The sequence below is a fragment of the Aristolochia californica genome, unplaced genomic scaffold, assembly GCF_029961685.1.
Source record: "Aristolochia californica isolate CCGP_79_NKW_82.1479 unplaced genomic scaffold, dmAriCali1.0.hap1 SCAF_6, whole genome shotgun sequence".
Lineage (NCBI taxonomy): Eukaryota > Viridiplantae > Streptophyta > Magnoliopsida > Piperales > Aristolochiaceae > Aristolochia > Aristolochia californica.
In genome coordinates this window covers 35,267,522-35,285,841 of record NW_027182257.1, presented here as the reverse complement: position 1 = coordinate 35,285,841, position 18,320 = coordinate 35,267,522, and the positions used below count along the sequence as shown (strand labels likewise).

The 18,320-nt window shown below is 43.8% G+C and overlaps 1 protein-coding gene across 1 annotated transcript; it reads right to left on the bottom strand.

The window, feature by feature from the left end:
• Nucleotides 1–1,465: 1,465 nt before the first annotated feature.
• LOC137934620 (uncharacterized) lies at nt 1,466–17,567 on the bottom strand. The gene is made up of 4 exons (XM_068779064.1): nt 16,746–17,567; nt 3,704–3,940; nt 3,370–3,587; nt 1,466–2,177 (listed from the first exon to the last, which is right to left on the bottom strand). The coding sequence occupies exons 1-4, from the start codon at nt 16,995–16,997 to the stop codon at nt 2,003–2,005; spliced, it is 882 nt and encodes a 293-aa protein (XP_068635165.1). The 5' UTR covers nt 16,998–17,567; the 3' UTR covers nt 1,466–2,002.
• Between the last annotated feature and the right edge of the window lie 753 nt (nt 17,568–18,320).

Here is an 18,320-nt window from a genome sequence, read left to right as displayed (position 1 = left end):
TGATTTGAAGAGGAGAGAGTCTTCTTTCAATATTGGTGACCAGGTCCTTCTCAAACTTAGACCTGAGCAATTTCGTCACCTTAGAAGCAGGAACAAAGGTCTTTTGAAGAAATATGAAGGACCCTTCCCTATCATTGAACGTGTGGGCAACCTCGCCTACAAATTGCGGCTGCCAAAAAGGTTTAAGTTCCACAACGTTTTTCATGTATCGAACCTTAAACCTTATTTTGAAGACCCAGACCCGGATAGAGTAGTTGACCCAAGAGCTCCCATGGATATATCTACTACCTTTGACAATAGGGTAGAGTATATTATTGCAGACCGAGAGGAGCGCCAAAGGGGCAAGCCCCGGAGGACGCAATACTTGGTCAAATGGCAAGGTCAACCGGAAAGCGAGGCAACATGGCAAGACGCTGCCGAGTTATGGCAGTTCGAAAAGGAGGTAGCCGTCTATCGCCAGGGGTTGCAGACGAGGGCGTCTGCCTTATGGCGGTGGGAGTATGAGACGGAGGATGAAGCCATGGTGTGGCCAAACACCAAGGTGGAAGACTGTGCAAGTCCAGTGCACAGCAATAGAAGCAACGGCCAAGGCCAAGTGCAATGGCACGGCCCAGAGGGGCATACACATATGGCTGGCTCGGCATCAACTTCAGCAAAAGAAGACACACTTGAGCTTGCCAAATGGATGGGCAAGCAACTAGGTGCACAACAACCCCAACAGCCAGCTCAGACACAAGGCAGCATGCCAGCAGACACTTCTGGCGGGGCGAAATGGGGTTGGGCGCAACCAGGAATCCTGGGGGGGGAGGGGGGTGGGGGGGTGAAATGGAGTTGCTGGCACACGGCCAGGACTCCAAGCGGGGCGAAATGGGGTTTCCTCAGGACGCCAGGCATAGGCGCGCACACGCGAAATGGGGTTTCTTGGCGACCAGGTCGCCAGGCGCCCGCCTGACCAAGGCGCCCCTTAACGCCAGAAACCGAATTTTTGGGATCTGACGGTTTTTTGAGCGTTTTTTGAGATTTCAAAAGGCAAGAGGAGAAACTATAAATAGAGAGGCCTCTCCCTTTGTAAAAGGGTCGAAAAATCCTTAACCTTCTTTACTCTTTTAGTGTATATAGAGAGTTTTTAGCCTTGACCTTCAAGAGTGTTTGGCCACCCTTTGTAATCTTATATTGTCAATACAAAGTAGGTTTTTCTCTTCTATATCTTGGTATTTTCGTTGTCCCATTTAGCTTATAATTTCTTGTGTGAAGTATTGGTTGGAAGATCCGAAGCTCAAGGAGGCTGACTAGTTCTTGAGACGAGCTAGGCCGCACGGGGTAGATATTCCGCTTGGCTAGACGGACCTAGCCCAAATTTAACCTCGTGACACAAATGCTCTGGACTCGGAACCTGTCCGAAGTAGTTTGAAGATCTACTAAGGAGGAAAAGAGATGTGTGACAGGAAGAAAAGGCGTTCAATTCAATTAAGAAAAGAGGTGTAACAACCGGCGGTCAATAGTTCATACACCTGAAATTCAAGAAGGTTTGACAGAATGAGTGTGGAGGACAGTCGAATTGATTGCTCTTCTTCTGTTACTTCCCCAAAGTTTAATTGAATGGCCACTAATCACAATGATTTCAGTGATCTTCCTTCGAGGGGCAAATGCTCCTGCAACATAAGTACCTCGACAGAAATGAAAGAACACTCCGTATATAAGTTATATACATCTAGGTGATCATAATAAATACATATATATATACTTAAACGTATAGTGTTTTCTTGAAGATAACCAGTTTTCGCCCACTTCCTCTTCCAATCAAATTTCGGTAGAACACCTCAAAGCATAATACAACCCGATCCACTATTTCGTATTTACACTTTCTGTACCCCAGGAGACCTGCCCATCCAAAAAGCAATCGATCCTTTACGTGACTGTATAAGTCTATCTCAGGCAATCTAAAACGTGCCACATGATAGCAAACATATCAGCAGCCAGCGGCTTCTTCTGCAATTAGCTGCTACTGAAGCTGGTCTTCAATTTGAAGCTTCCCAAGTGCTCGTTTAGCATAAATAGTGATAGCTGCTGTGGCACCCACAGTTACACAGAAGCCAATAGCATTACAAACAATCTGCTGCACAGACATGAACCGGTGGCCCTGAGAGGCATCTGCTAAGCTTCGGAGAAGAATCCCACTGTACACAAGGGGAACTAGGGGATCAAAACACAGGAAAAAAAAACTACCTTATTTGTAGAAAATAAACACAAATTTGACAATTGCCTAGATCAGACTGGTGTTTTCTTAGTGGATACTGAACATAGAGCATTCACATCCAGAAGCAAGTAAAAACCCATGTAGGTGCAGCCAATCTTTTGGGGTGATTTTTTTTGAAGCAATTGAGATCCACCCTCCAGAGTCACCAGTCAGTCACTGATGTTATATGAGGAGAGTGACAAAAGATACAGCAGATAAAGAAGAACAAAAAACCAGCAGTACGATAAAAATAGAGAAAAAAATAGGTTATGATATATGTACATGATCATTTGCCGAGTTTTTTTCTTCAAAAATATTGCATATGGAATTCACCCTCGTTTCAATAAATTCTTTGACCTCTCAAGTAAAAAGCATTAGTATTGCAGGTTAAGTTCCAGATATCATCTTGGAGGCAAAACATGACGACAATAGTGTGATTTAAACATTGTTATTCCATTCTACCTTTTTCTTTTTCCTTCTGAATTTCCAATCAACGATTGTGCACATGTTACCACGGAGTTTAAACACTTAAAACTGAAAATTACAAAAAAAAAAAAAAAAAAAAAAAAAAACCATCATGACGTAGAAGAGATGGCAGAGTTACAAAATGGAGGGTCACAGTTTTTCAACACACAAGTAGTCCTTACTAGTTTTTATACTTTAACAAAACAGGTCTGATGGTAAAACACACATTTCAAACAGAGAATCTAACTCCATTTAAGTTAGCACCCAATTTTTAATTTAACCATTAAGTTTAAATAAATTATTTAAAATTTAATTTCTGGTTACTTTACATCATTTTCACATCCCATCCATTCATGATCAAAGTTCATTTTAGATTTTTTCTAATTATTTTTAATGATAAATTGATGTATGGCATTGTTGAAAATATAAAAAAGTGGCATTCATGTAAATAAAGAAAACATTTTAAGAGAAAAAAGTTGGGAGCAGTCATGGTTGGATGGACTGGATGCTGCCCAGCTTCCTTTTCCTCTTTCAATCCAAGCAAAATCTAATTTCAAAATGTACAGAAAAAAGAGAAATGAACAGGCATGTGGTTGATTGGCCACTACCCCACAAGAGTAAACAAAGATAGCACAGTTGGAATTACAATAAGTGCCCAGAATACTGACCTGTAGATTGTCACAAAAACCTCAGGTACTGAACCAACCAGTGACCCAAATATGTAAGGACCATATTTGACATTTGTGGCTACCACAGCGTAATTGAAAATAATGTATGGAAATGGAGAAACTCTCAGTAAAGCAACAGCTCGAAACTGATGGAACCAATTTCCTTCCCCAGCTAACCTTATTATAGTGGCGTTCTTAGGCCACTTCTCAAGCCACCTCTGTTTTAAAAGGTCAGAAGACAGACAAGTTTAAATGGATACAGACAAGTACAGATAAATTAATAATCACTTATCAAAAAGATAAAATGGAAGAGGAAAGAGGATCTGAGACTAACATGTATTCTATGTTGAAAAGTTGAACCAATGAAATATGGCAATGACATGCCCAAACTTGTCCCTGCCATGATAAGTAGAAATCCATAACCATACCCAAAAGTCATTCCCGCTATCCACATAGAAGGGGCAGATGGTAACAATAAAGTGGGGAATAGTGCTATAGAAGCAAACAGAATAAAGCCCAGTACAGGAGTGCTGAATGTTGACGTCTCCCATTCCAAAATGGGTATGACCACCTGCAGCAATTGAAGTATAAATCATAAAATGAATGAGATTGGATCAACGGGCAAGTAGATTGTTCAGCAACTGTCATTTACCAGATTTGCATGCTTGTGAGAATCTGATAAAAAATCAGAATCTCAGCAATCAAGACCAAAAATAGTTTTTTTTTTAAATTTTTATGACAATGAGAAAGGAGATTTACAACAAGAAAACTTCTGCAGCACCAAAATGTACAAAAAGATACAATCAAAGGACAAAACAAAAATAAAAAGACCTAAAAACTCAAAAAAGAAAAAAGAGGCGAGGGGGTGGGGGGATGGGATCAGAGGGGAGCAATGTTCCTACAACTAGGAGTTGTGAAGAACCCCTTCCCCAGCTAATGTGTCAGCTATGTAATTTGGGCGAGCTACCAAGAAACATTCAGGTTTTCTACGTAAGTTTTCAATCTCATTGAATTACATTAAGAAATGGCCAGTGACATTCCTTCTCATTGACCCAACTAAAGACAACGACGAAATCCCTTCCACAACTATGGGACTGGGGACCTTCCCACCGAGAATTGAAGGGCCTAGTTGAGGGCTCTTAACTCCACCACAGTGGCCTCCCCATGACCAATGGGGTAAAAGTAAACAAGGATGATGGTACTTAAAGAATCTCAGATCTCGCCTTCCCTTCTAGTCGGACCAAGTTCGCCCAACGAGCTACCATCAAAGATTTAATTCAGCCTTCAGTAAGGGAAGGAGCCACGAAGCAAGAATGGGAATGAAGTATTTCATGGAGTTTATTTGTACTTTCCAGTTTCTTGTTATTAGAAGATAGGGAGATGAGAGGAATCATGGAGCTTTCTTGCAAAAAAATGAAAACAATTAGTGGCTTCAATAATACCTCCAACAGTCTTTTTGCTTACCTTCAAAGTCTGTCGGGTTTTTTTCATTTCCAATGTCCTATACTTAACAGCAGAAGATAGCATCTGAAAAATTTTCCAACTTTTCTCCATGGTCTGCAGATTTTGGGATGGAAGGGAGCAAAGAGAGGACAGGAGGCAATATTGAAGGTCAAACTTTGAGAGGAAGGCACTCCAAATCTGCCTCGGGATGGGACAATGGAGGAAGAGGTGCACAGGCTAAACTGCTTTGCTTTAGGTCATAGCTACTTAGGAGAGCATGCCTGTCTCGAACCTCTGATATAAGCCTTTCCTAAAAGAGATAGGAGGTCCATGGCTTCATGCTCTTCATTGTCCCTTAATGCTCATCTTAGGTTCAAATCTGAAACACTGCAATTGTTTATGTTGCAGTATGAGTTTTTTACTCTTTTTCAGAAAAAAAAAACATATGAGTTATTTACTGATGCACCCTTGTCTTTGGCCAACCAGAAAATTGATGGGGATACAATTTCAAAATTCTGCTACCCACAATGTAAGATCCCCCACATCGTAAGTGGATGGTGAATCCACCATCATTGAAGGATAAGCCTGCCTATCTGTTTGCTAAGGCTGGGTGCATTAGCAGGTGGGTATGCAGGGGGAAGCCAAAGAATATCTGCATAATGGTATTTCCTCAACCATTTTCCTCCACAAGCTATATTTACCATTACCAAAACTCCATAGAATCATTTTCAGAGGAATGCAAAGTTCAAGTCCTTTATAGTTCTAATGCCTAGTCTATCAACACACTTGATTTAGCACATTTCCTGTAGTTAAGTAGGTGGTATTTATGCTCTAAAAAAACAAACTACGTGGTATTTGACTTAGATGAGGTGTCCTGCCATAAGATGACTTAGACTTTCTATGTAGCTCAATTTTTATGCAGAATTCCATCTCCAAACTTCTGGAAAAAAGAGAGATGCCTTCAAAAAAATTTATTGTTCACTATAAACATTGGATTCATCCCTAACCCAATCTTTGACTATAAAGGACTTGGCAGCCAACCCAGAGAATATGTTGGCTAAGAATTAGAGTAACAAACACAACAACAGTAGCCAAAATTACTCACTGAAAACAAATCATCAAACACAAATACACAATCAGTGTCTTTAACTAATAAAAGTATCCCTATTGGTCGTAGACAACATGGTAATCCCTTTTGTGTTTTCAGTTCAAGTTTGATCCAACTCCATTTTCAGATTGTTCCACTGCTGAGTTTCACTGCAGGAAGTTTCAACATGTAAAGGTGACTAGATTCATTATGATGAAACTAGAAAGACTAGCAAAATAAAATTTAGGGATTAAAAAATGTAACCTTAGAAAATTTATTGATTGATTAAAAAGAAAGGAACTATCAGGACTAGTATGGTTCAACACGTACTAGAATATAGTTAGCCAAATGCTTGCATTTTACATTTCAGGGTTAGTGTGCTATCTGGAATTATAGTTTACAAGAGAGGAAGAGAGAGACAGCAGTAGCAGCCCCATCACCACAAGGTCTGGCAGGTGGAGGCATCACAAGAGCCTTGCAGCCAGATCTTGTAAACAGATTCTTATGCAACGAGAAGGAGATCCAATTTTATCAATAAGAATAGATCTGAAATTCTAGATTGAGGAGAAAAGATGTTATTCTTAACAACAGTGTCTATAAAGATGCCCAACAATGAATTACTGTTTTTCTGAAAATGAAAGGCAAACTTCACCATATGACTTTGGACCCTCAGACCAGCCTTGGAATTCCCATGTTATTGAGGCAATCCCTCAGGTTGCTCATTTTATATGTTGTGCTGTGAAGGGTAAGGTCCTCACAACTGATCAACTTTTTAGAAAGGAGATGATTATTGAAAACCAAAGGTGACATTGCCTTCAAGATATCGAGCACCTCCTCCCTCAATGCCTATTTCCCCAGCAACTTCGGTTTTCAATCTTGCTTCCCCTCTTCTCTTTTTGACCACTTGAACAGGCTGTGGCAGTGTCTTGGAAGGAAATTCATAAGGAAGTTCTTACTTTGGATTGTTGCAGCTATTTGTCAGTGCAAATGGAAAGAAAGAAACAAGAGTTTTTTTTTTAATTCAGCGCTGGAAGAGGGGGGTTGAAATCTGTTTTCAAAAAATGATATGGCAGTTTCCATATAAAAATCATTACATGCCATATTTCCAAACATGATAAATTCAAAATGCAGCCCCTCAATATTAATGGAAATTATTAAGTATAACAGTCATGTTATTGTTCATTAACATTTAAGTATATTAAAAGAAACAACCAAAGTCAGGTTTTGTTGACCTTGTCAGGCCAGGCAGTTGTTGTTCATCTAATGAAGCAGAGTCCTTAGCTCTTTTGGAAGGCATCAAGCTTTTTAAGCAACATCTCTGTGGCCGTTTAATCCTAGAGGGAGACTCTGCACTAGTCATCAACTGGGGAAACAAAAAGAATTCAGCTCCCTGGGCTATTAGGACGATCATTAATGAGATATCAGATCTATCTGCTGAGTTGCTGCCTGGAGCAAATTCCCAGATCTGCCAACTCAATTGCAGACTAGTTTGACAAATCTGGAGTAACCAAAGCTTCTCTTTGTTCCGGGACCTCTCTTGACCTCTAGAGGAGGCTTTATAGTGCTTGTATCCTATGCTGTATCCTTCACTGCATCCTATTATGTACTAGTATTGCTTTATAGCTCTCATTAGTAAAAGCTTTGCAACACTTCAAAAAAATATACATATTCAAAAGAAAGCCAGAGAGGGAGGGTGACAGGAGGGAAGGAAAGGCCTCCTCCTGCCCCTTTTGTCTGCCTAATAGTGAGGATGGGGAGACACTTCCATTTCAAAAAAAAGTGGCAGATAGGTGTTGAGGGTGGAATCTTTGAGTGGAAGGAGAACTCCACCCTATCTCTTTCAAGCTTTCCATTTCCCATGCTGACTCCCCTACCCTCACTTTTTCAATCTCTCCCTCTCCCACACTGACTCCCCTTCTCTTTGGTGCCAATAGAGAAAAAGAAGAGTTTATATATATTAAAGAATAATTTTTCCAAAGAATTCATATAAGAGTGATTTTATTCAGAATCTCATGGCTCTGATAACTTTCTTGGACAGTATGCTTGTCCTGTAAATCTCTCACAAAGCAGCATTTAGAAATGCTAATGCACTATCTAAATGTCTCTAATTAGAAATAACACAGCTAGAAATCTGTAACTGGAAAGAATTTTAATAAAATACTCCATAAACATCTTCTGGCATTCTACAAATTGAAGCTAACAACAAATGACATATTTTGGAGAATCTGCCTAGTCAATCTATCTTTTTCTTTGTTTTTTTTTTTTTTTTTTTGCCGTCTGTGTGTGGAGGGGAGTTTGGAGCAAAGAATAAGTTATCAACTCTTTGTTTTTGTCATCAAATATTGGCTTCGAAATTCTCCTAGCCAACTAAGTATCATTACTTCAATTTACCCATTTGCCCTTGTTTATATATGTTAAGTTAAAAATTATATTTTTCCGTTTAAGTTTTTTAAAAAGTATAGTTTTCCACACCCAGCCAATATCTCACTTTTCCTATTCAGATAAAATGGCTCTAATTCAATATTCGCTTTGCAACTGCAAAATCAAATAATAATACTCACTACTCCAAGAAAAAGTAAACTAGTATGATACTCCTGAGAAACAAACAAACACTACAATGCCACTGAGAGATTCACTTTTGACTTGGACACCACATTTTTTTTTTTTTTTTTGAGAAAAATATGCTATAAGGTCCACAAAGGAAGAATTCACATAGAAAATGCCATAAGGTCTACACTCTCAACTTGAACATGTCTTTATATCTATCTATCTCCACCAATATCATGTTTTGCCAGATGCTTTTTTTTTTATAAAGATGTATTTATATATAAACAAAATTTACAAAGGAAGAGGGAGCAACTCCCTCACAACCAGAGATTGCAGGGATGCTCCCTCCTTGGTTAGCACATTTGCAACCGAATTTGCAAATCTCAGAATGTGAGACTAAATACAAGAGTGGAGTGAGGTAAAATCTAAAATCTCCCGAAAGATATCCCAATGGCGCCACAGTAGAGGGAAAGCACATTCATACCATCCAATGACCACCTTTGAGTCTCCTTCAATGTGAATGGGACCACTGCAATTGTCTCTGAAAATGAGAAGCCCATTGAGTAGGCCATAGAGCTCAGCAGTCGTACAATAAAAAATGCCTAACGGACCAGCATAAGAGAAACATTGATTGCCAGATGGATCCGAAATAATTCCCCTAAAACCAGCAATCCCCGGATTGCCGAGAAAAGAGTCATCAAAATTCAGCTTGAGGTATCCAGCTTCCTGGGGGGTCCACTCCTGCATTACTGGCAGAATCAATTCTGCCAGATGCTTGAATAGTTTACTTTGATGCCACTTCAATTTGCAAGGAACCCAAATATTTCCTCTAAAACTCCTTGCAACACTAGAAAGTCAATTCAATTTAGCTGCAACTGTGACTGGTTGTCACGCGGTTAGATTTTGGCTAAGTCCGTCTAGCCAAGCGGAATATCAACCTCGTGCGGCCTAGCTCTTTCCAAGAACTAGTCAGCCTCCTTGTGCCTCGGATCTTCCACTCAACCTCCACACAAGATGTTGCAAGACAAAGGGACAATGGAAAAGACCAAGAAGATGGAAGAGAAAAGCCCCACTCTCTTGAAGGCCAAAGGCTAAAATCTCTCTATACACTTGAAGAGCAAAGAATGCTAAGAATGATAAGAATGCTCAAGAATGCTTTACAAAGGGAGAGGCCCCTCCTATTTATAAGCCTCTTCCCTGGCCTTTAGAAGGCTCTAGAAATTCTCAGAGACCTGCCAGCTGTCCCTAGCCTTTAGAAATTTCTAGAGGTGCCCAGAAAACCCGTCAGTTCCAGAGATTTCCACTTTAGGCGCCTTCTGGTGCCTTATGGAGCCTTCTGGCGCCTGGCCGCCCGCGTGCCTGGAGTCTTGCGCGCACCCCGCCTGGAGTCCTGCACTCACCCCGCCTGGAGTCCTGCGCTCGCCCCGCCTGGAGTTCTGGCCGCGCGCCCCGCCTGGAGTCCTGCGCGCGTCCCGCCTAGAGTCTTGCCGCACACCCCGCCTGGAGTCTTGCGCGCGCCCCGCCTGGAGTCCTTGCCGCCCGCGTGCGCTTAGAGTCCTGGTAGCACGAGCTTACGCTTGGAGTCCTGGTAGCGCGAGCGTGCGCTTGGAGTTCTGGCCACATTTAACCCCATTTCGACTCGCCTCTGCGCGTTTGTTGGTGCGCTGCCTTGCGTGCGACTTGCCCAGCCTTGTGTGCTAGGCTTGCCGAAGTTGCTTTCCAAACTCAAATGGCTGCCATACGCGCTTCCTCTGCCGTATGCGCATTGCCTTCTCTTGTGCTGGAGCTGTGTAGTGGGCATGTGGGCGTGCCGTCTGGACTCGACTGGTTGCCCCTCGTCTCATACTCCCACCGCCATAATGCAGACGACCTCGTCTGCGTGCCATCAAGGTATGCCGTTACCGCTGCTTCGAATTGCCATAGCTCGGCTGCCTCGTGCCATGTTGCTTCGCTATCTGGTAGGCCCCTCCACTTGACGAGGTACTCTGTCAGCCGGGGTCTCCCCCTTTGGCTTACCTATCGGTCGGCTATAATGTAATCTACGTGCCGCTCAAAGGTTGTAGTTACATCAATGGGTGGTCGGGGAGGAATAACACGTCCTGGGTCAGGGTCTTTGTTGTAGGGCTTAAGGTTGCTCACATGGAAGACATTGTGTATCCTAAGCCTGGTTGGTAGTTGAACTTGGTATGCAAGCTTACCAATGCGTTTGGTGATAGGAAAAGGTCCTTCATACCTTTTGATGAGACCCTTGTTCTTGGTATGTAGAGATCGGAATTGTTCTGTCCGCATCTTGATTAAGACAAGGTCGCCTACCTTGAAATCTACTGCTCGCCTTTTCAAGTCCGCATACTTCTTCATCTTCTGTGCTACGCGGTGAAGAAAGACTTTGGCCATCTCTTGCTTCTCCTTCCAGCGTTTGGCAAATTGGTGTGCCGCTGGGCTCTTTCCGGATACGTCTGGAATGATGCTCATTGGCACAAACGGTTGGTGCCCGGTTGCGAGTTCAAATGGACTATGTCCGGTTGACTCGCGTTGCTATAGATTGTAGGAAAATTGGGCCACATCTAGCCGCTCTGGCCAGTTTTTTCTGATTTGTGTCAACAAAATAACGCAAATATTACTCCAACAAAGCATTCACACGCTCAGTCTGTCCGTCGGTCTGAGGGTGGAAGCTAGTAGAAAAATTCAAAGTTGTCCCTAGCAACTTGAATAACTCAGTCCAGAATTTACCTGTGAACCGTGGATCTCGGTCATTGATAATCGTGGTCGGCACTCCCCAATGCTTGACCACATGGGCCATAAAGGCCTGAGCAGCTTCTTCGGCGGTGCAATTGTTGGTGACTGATATGAACGTCCCGTATTTGCTGAACCGGTCTACCACAACGAGAATCGAGCCTAAGTCATTTCTCTTGCGAAGGCTAGAAATGAAATCCATGGAGACGGATTCCCATGGTCTTTCGGGTATCGGCAACGGGTCCAGAAGTCCTCCAGGTCTTCTTTGCTCCACCTTGTCTTGTTGACACACCAAGCAAGTGCGAACGAACTCTTCCACGTCCTAATCCATGTCTGGCCAGAAGTACTGTCTAGACACCAATGTTAGGGTTCGTTTTTTACCCGGATGGCCAGCCCAAAGGGTATCATGGCACTCCCACAATAAGTCCCTCTGCAGATTGTCGTGCTTTGGAACATATAGCCTGCCTCCTTCGGTTTTGAGTAGGCCATCCTTTAACCAAAACCACCGAGTTTCGCCAAGTGCTACTGACTACACAAGATTGTAGGTCTGCGTGTCCGTCCGTAGGCCAGCTCGAATTCGATCAAGGATAGGGATACTTACTTGGCTGATAGCTACAACACCTTGCAAACGAGAAGAAGTGTTGGAGTCATCTCCAAGTATTATGCTCGCCTCCATAGGGGTTGTATAGTCTGCCCTCCGGCTCAAGGCGTCCGCCACCGCGTTCGTCGTTCCCAACTTATACAACATCTCGAAATCGAATTCTGCCAAGAAATCTTGCCATCTTGCTTGCTTAGGGGATAACTTCTTCTGGGTGAGGAAGTAGCTAGAAGCCACATTGTCTGTTCGAACAACGAACCTTGACCCGAGCAAGTAGTGGCGCCAAGTGCACAAGCAATGCACCACAGCGGTCATCTCCCTCTCTTGGACTGTGTACCGCTGTTCTGTCTCGTTCAGCTTTCGACTCTCGTAGGCAATGGGATGGCCATCCTGCTCCAAGACACCTCCAATTGCGAAGTCGGATGCGTCCGTATGCACTTCGAACGCTTTGCTGAAATCCGAAAGCTGCAAGACGGGTCCCTCCATCATGGCTTGCTTGAGTAACTCGAAAGCAAGTTGGCACTTGTCCATCCAGTGCCACTTTTGCGCCTTCTTCAGGAGGTCCGTTAGGGGAGCCGCTAAGGCTAAGAACCCCTTGATGAACTTGCGATAGTAGTTAGCCAAACCAAGAAAACTACGAAGTTCTTTTACCTTGGTTGGCTCGGTCCATTCTCAGATGGCTTGCAGCTTTGTCTCGTCCATCCAAATGCGGCCTCCTCCAATCCAATGGCCAAGGAATGATACCTCTTTTAGGCCAAAGGAGCACTTCTCCTTCTTCACGAACAAGGAGTTCTCCCGCAGGACTCGAAACACTTCACGCAAGTGCTGCAAGTGCTCCTCCATTGTGCGACTATAGATGACAATGTCATCCAAATACACCACCACGAATTTCTCCAGAAACGCTTTGAAGACCTCATTCATAAGCATACAAAATGTGGCTGGTGCGTTAGTTAAACCGAATGGCATCACAAGGAACTCGTATGATCCGTACCTGGTGACGCATGCCGTCTTCGGTTCATCTCCTTCCGCAATCCTGACTTGATAGTAGCCGCTCCTCAAGTCGAGTTTTGTGAAGACTTGGGCATCTCTGAGCTGGTTGAACATATCGGTAATCAACGGTATGGGGTACTTGTTCTTGATGGTGATCTTGTTCAAAGCTCTGTAGTCGATGCATAGGCGCATAGAACCATCTTTCTTGCATTGAAATAAGACCGGTGCCCCGTAAGGAGCCTTGGATGGCTGAATGAACCCCGCTTCAAGCAGCTCGCCCAGTTGCTTCCTCAACTCCTCCAACTCCTTAGGCGTCATACGGTAAGGGGCTTTTGAGGGCGGTTTCACTCCAGGTTCCAGCTCGATCTTGTGATCCACTCCCCTTCTTGGTGGCAAACAAGGGGGTAGCTCTTTTGGCATGACATCCTTGAACTCGTTCAGGACTCCCGTCATCTCCTTGGGAATCACTTGGGCCACGTCTTCTTTGACCTCACAAAAGGCCGCCAAGTAGGTGGAATAGCCCTGCTTAAGACCCCGCTTAAGCTGGAGGGCGCTAATTGATTCAACATTTTCGGTTATATTGGTTTTGAAACCATTGATCATACAAGCCCCTCCCTCATCGAGAATACCTACTACGCCTAATGATGGTAAAATGAAAGCCTTACAAGTTGTGAGGAAGTCCATGCCAAGAATGACCTTGAAGTCATCCATGGGTACGATGGTGAAGTCCAACTTCCCCCCCCCCATTCTCCAACGTTGGCAGAAACGGCCTTGGCTACCCCTGAGACTTCCCTTGCATCAGAATTCACGGCCTTCATCCGGCTGCTGTCTCTGATAGCCCTGAGCTTCAAACGCCTCGCTTCCTCTTCCGAAACAAAATTGTGAGTAGCCCCCGTGTCCACCATGGCCTTGACTTGGAATCCATTGATGAGGACATCCAAGTAGAGAAGATTGCGGTTCGGCCTTGCCTCTTTGACACTCGCTTTTGGCTCCTTCGAACGAACAACGTTGAGCAAGGATAGAGCCCCCATCCGCGGTTCCTCTTTTTCGCTCTCGAATTGGGCAGCATTTAACAATTTCTTCTTGGGGCAATCTCTTGCCATGTGCTCCCCTTCGCAGATGAAACGTTTTAGAGGGCGTTTGAAGGACTTACCTTTATCATCCTTCTTCTTGTTGTTGGTGTGGCAAGTGTCACTGGGTTCGGTCCTTTCCCTTTCTTTCTCTGGCCTCTTCTTCTTTTTCTGGCCATTGTAGTTGTTGTCCTTGCTTGGCCGAGCAGCATTGTCCTTTGACTTTCGCTCGTACTCGGTCAACTTTTCAGCCGTGGCTATGGCTGCAGCCAAGGATTTTACCTCCCTTCTACGAAGTTCGGTCTTGGCCCAAAGCTTTAGCCCGGCCAAAAAGGAAAAGAGCCTATCCTCGTCGGACATACGAGGAATGCAGAGCATGAGAGAAGTGAAAGCTTGGACGTATTCTCGAATCGTACCTTTTTGTCTGAGGGCACGCAACTCCTTTCGAGCTTGGTAGTCTACGTCCTCCGGAAAGAAATGGCGTCGGAGTTCTCTCTTGAAGTCCTCCCATGTTTCTACCGGCGCTTCATCTCCTTGCTCGCCCAAAGTCCTTCTCCTCCACCAAAGCACAACATCTTCAGCAAGGAACAAATATGCAATGCTGACTTTGGCTTCTTCACTGGTCAACTTAGAAGCGTTGAAATATTGTTCTACTTGCCAAAGGAAATTGTCTATTACCTTTGGGTTGCGTTTTCCAGTGAAGGTTTTCGGCTCCAAAATCTTGATCTTTGCACCTCCTTGCGAACCTCCTCCATTCGCAAGGGCTCTTTCGCATAGGGTGAGTCTCGCCCGAACTTCTTCCGCAATGGTTTTTACTTCTCCGTCAACTCTCCCTATTTCGGCTCGCATCATGGCCATAGCACTGTGTACGTCATCCTCAAATCCTTGGAACCAATCCGGGACAGGTAACCGTGCATGTGCAATGTCGTTCACGAACTCCTCCAATCTTGAAAATTGATTCTCCATGCTAGCAAGTCTGGAATCGAAATCACCAAAACATACATTGTTTTCAGAGAGTGACTCCATACCTCTTGCTGCTACATCACCACTTGTGGATGCCATGGTTGAAAATGCTGCTCTGATACCAGTTGTCACGCGGTTAGATTTTGGCTAAGTCCATCTAGCCAAGCGGAATATCAACCTCGTGTGGCCTAGCTCTTTTCAAGAACTAATCAGCCTCCTTGTGCCTCGGATCTTCCACCCAACCTCCACACAAGATGTTTTAAGACAAATGGACAATGGAAAAGACCAAGAAGATGGAAGAGAAAAGCCTCACTCTCTTGAAGGCCAAAGGCTAAAATCTCTCTATACACTTGAAGAGCAAAGAATGCTAAGAATGCTCAAGAATGCTTTACAAAAGGAGAGGCCCCTCCTATTTATAAGCCTCTTCCCTGGCCTTTAGAAGGCTCTAGAAATTCTCAGAGACCTGCCAGCTGTCCCTGGCCTTTAGAAATTTCTAGAGGTGCCCAGAAAACCCGTCAGGTCCAGAGATTTCCACTTCAGGCGCCTTCTGGAGTCTTCTGGAGTCTTCTGGCACCTGGCCGCCCGCGTGCCTGGAGTCCTACGCGCGCCCCGCCTGGAGTCCTGCGCTCGCCCCGCCTAGAGTCTTGCGCGCGCCCTGCCTAGAGTCTTGCCGTGCGCCCCGCCTGGAGTCCTGCGCGCGCCCTGCCTGGAGTCCTTGCCGCGCGCCCCACCTGGAGTCCTGGTAGCGCGCGCGTGCTCTTGGAGTCCTAGCCGCGCGTAACCCCATTTCGACCCGCCTCTACGCGTCTGTTGATGCCCAGCCTTGTGTGCGACTTGCCCAACCTTGTGTGCTAGACTTGCCGACGTTGCTTCCCAAACTCGAATGGCTGCCATACGCGCTTCCTCTGCCATATACGCATTGCCTTCTCTTGTACTGGAGTTGTGTGGTGGGCATGTGGGCGTGCCGTTTGGACTCGACTGGTTGCCCCTCGTCTCACTGGTGCATTGAACAGCCCAAGTAAACCTAATAGAATTTTTAGTTATCTCAAATTCATCTTAGTTGGATATTAAGCCTTTTGAAACGACTCTCAGACCATATGACCCAAAAACTGCTGAAATAAATCTAGAAGTATGTCTACACTACTCAGTTAACTCTATGAGTATATTCACACTGCTCAAATGACATTATGAGTATGACCCCTGACTCCATCAATCAAAGGCATAAACACCCTTTAATTATAAAAATCTAAACACTGTCTGTTCCACTCTCTTGAATACCAAAGACGACAGGATGAGAAAGAGCTTCAGCGACGGCCTAGTCTGCCTAACAGAGAGATTAACAAAAAAACTTCTCCCGATCATGCAAATAACCATTAAGGGAAACAGCTACTAGCAAGAGGACTCCTAGCAGAAAGACAAACAAGCGGGCTTTTTTTTTTTACTCTAAACCCTAAACAAGCAGGCTTACTAAATCAACATGTTTTCTATTTAAAATTTGCAAATAAAAGTGCATGAACATGGAAGCCTTCAGCTTTAACCAAAAGAAACCAACTAAAGATTCACTTTTGTTCATAACTTTAACATTTAACATCATCTCATGTAGGATTAAATATTTCTTCCTCAAACTAAAAGTTTGCACTAGAACTTAGTAAACCGGGACAACTTAACAAGGTGCTGGGTTCTGAAAGGACCCAAATCAAGTAAAAAGGACTGATTTTTCCCCTATCGATGTAAATATCCAATCTGAGTCCAACACAAAAATGAGGGAGAAAATAGACTGAAATTCTTGAGAGAAAAAGAGAATTCACCTAAACGCAAATGTATCACTATGACATGAACATAAAAAATAAAAATAAAAATAGATTATAGAGTCTAATTCACCCAGTGCAAATACAATAATTTACAGTGAGAAGGAAAATAAAATTGCAACGGGAATCAACAGAACCTTGTCAATGAGGTAAGGTCCCCCCCAAATGAGAAAACAAGCTGCCCCAGCTGCAACGAAAAGGCCTAATAAAATCGCCTTCATCCACCAACATAATGAACAACTCCTCTCAGGAGTCTGTGGCCGCAAATCTCCGGAACCAAATTCCACATCATCTGAATACGCTAATCTCACGTAATCATGGTTCGCATCCCCCATTGGTTCCTTAGTTTGCGGACTCGCTATATCATCTTCCTCTATCTGACAAGTCATGTCCGGAAAAACAACCTGAAACACAAATTTTCCTCGATCCCAAGTCCAAAAGAAAGAACATTAAACAAGAGTCTTTTCCCTTTAAATGCGTGTAGTGTGAAGCCGAGAAACGTCTGCCATACAGCAGAAAACTCGTTACGTCAGCCGAATTTGGCTCCACGAAGGACAAAACCCTAATTTTTATCTTTCCTTTTCAGCGATGCCCAGACCGGAACAACCTAACCATTAATCGTTTGAAATATCCTGACGAGCTGTAAGAAACATGAAGTTAGTAAAAAAGAAGGTGAAGAAGCGAGAAGGGCAAGTCCTGGGGCAAGAATCTTTCAAATCAGCGGAAAAAGAATCAATAGATGGAAGAGAGGTGGATGATAAAGGTGAGATAAGGGAAACAAAATTGAAGGAAACGTGAAAGAGAGAGAGTAAGAGGAAACGAAATGCTAATTCGTCATCGGAGAAGGGTAATCTGCGAATGAGCCTCTCGAAACCGTCTCCCCTTCTCTGCCCGGCGACGCTCCCTCTGTCACGGTTACCTCCAAGCACCGATAATACTAGTACGGTACGTTGCTAACCTCCCCTGAACGTTTCGGACTTTTTGTTGTTTGGCCAAGTAGGACACGTAGGACAACAGCTAGGCTGAGATGGCGAGAAGTTAGAGTCCCGATTCCCCAATGGGGCGGGTTTGGCGGAACAGCTGGTGTGAGTAACAGCGGTTTTTCGCCTATAGTTAGCGAATTTTTTTAGGCCGACGTGGCAGGCTGGTTGAATCGTGGGAGTGTGGAATGTGGGATGTCGAGAGGTTCGGTGGCATCAAAGGAGAAGATCGGCTGCCTCCGTCGACGCCTCAATTTCTTCATTCTTAAAATTAATAAAACAATATTACTCGCGGATATTTTTGTGTGCCCATGTCCTTCCTTTCGGTCGTTTAGTCGCTATCCTCAATTCTTTTGAAGGGGCCGACACCACCGCCGCTCCACATCGACTGGCCCGAGTGGCTCTGCAGTCGGCGGCGGGAATAAGTGTCCACCTGGGGGTGTGATGTGACCATGTTTTCTTTTTATTATTTTTATTATAGTTATTTGGAAAATCCCCTACATGACGTCATGACCACGTTGGGCATGTTTTGCTTTTACGTGTTTTAACTTTGTATACTGGTAAGTCTTATTTTATTATTTGTTTGAATTATTCAATTACCTATTTCATTTGATATTGATAAGAGTGTTTTAATTAATTAATTATTCATTTATTTATAGGTAGATAAAAATAAATAAATAAATAGTATTAACTTCTAGGGTTTTATTCAGACAAAAGATGAAATCAAGAGGA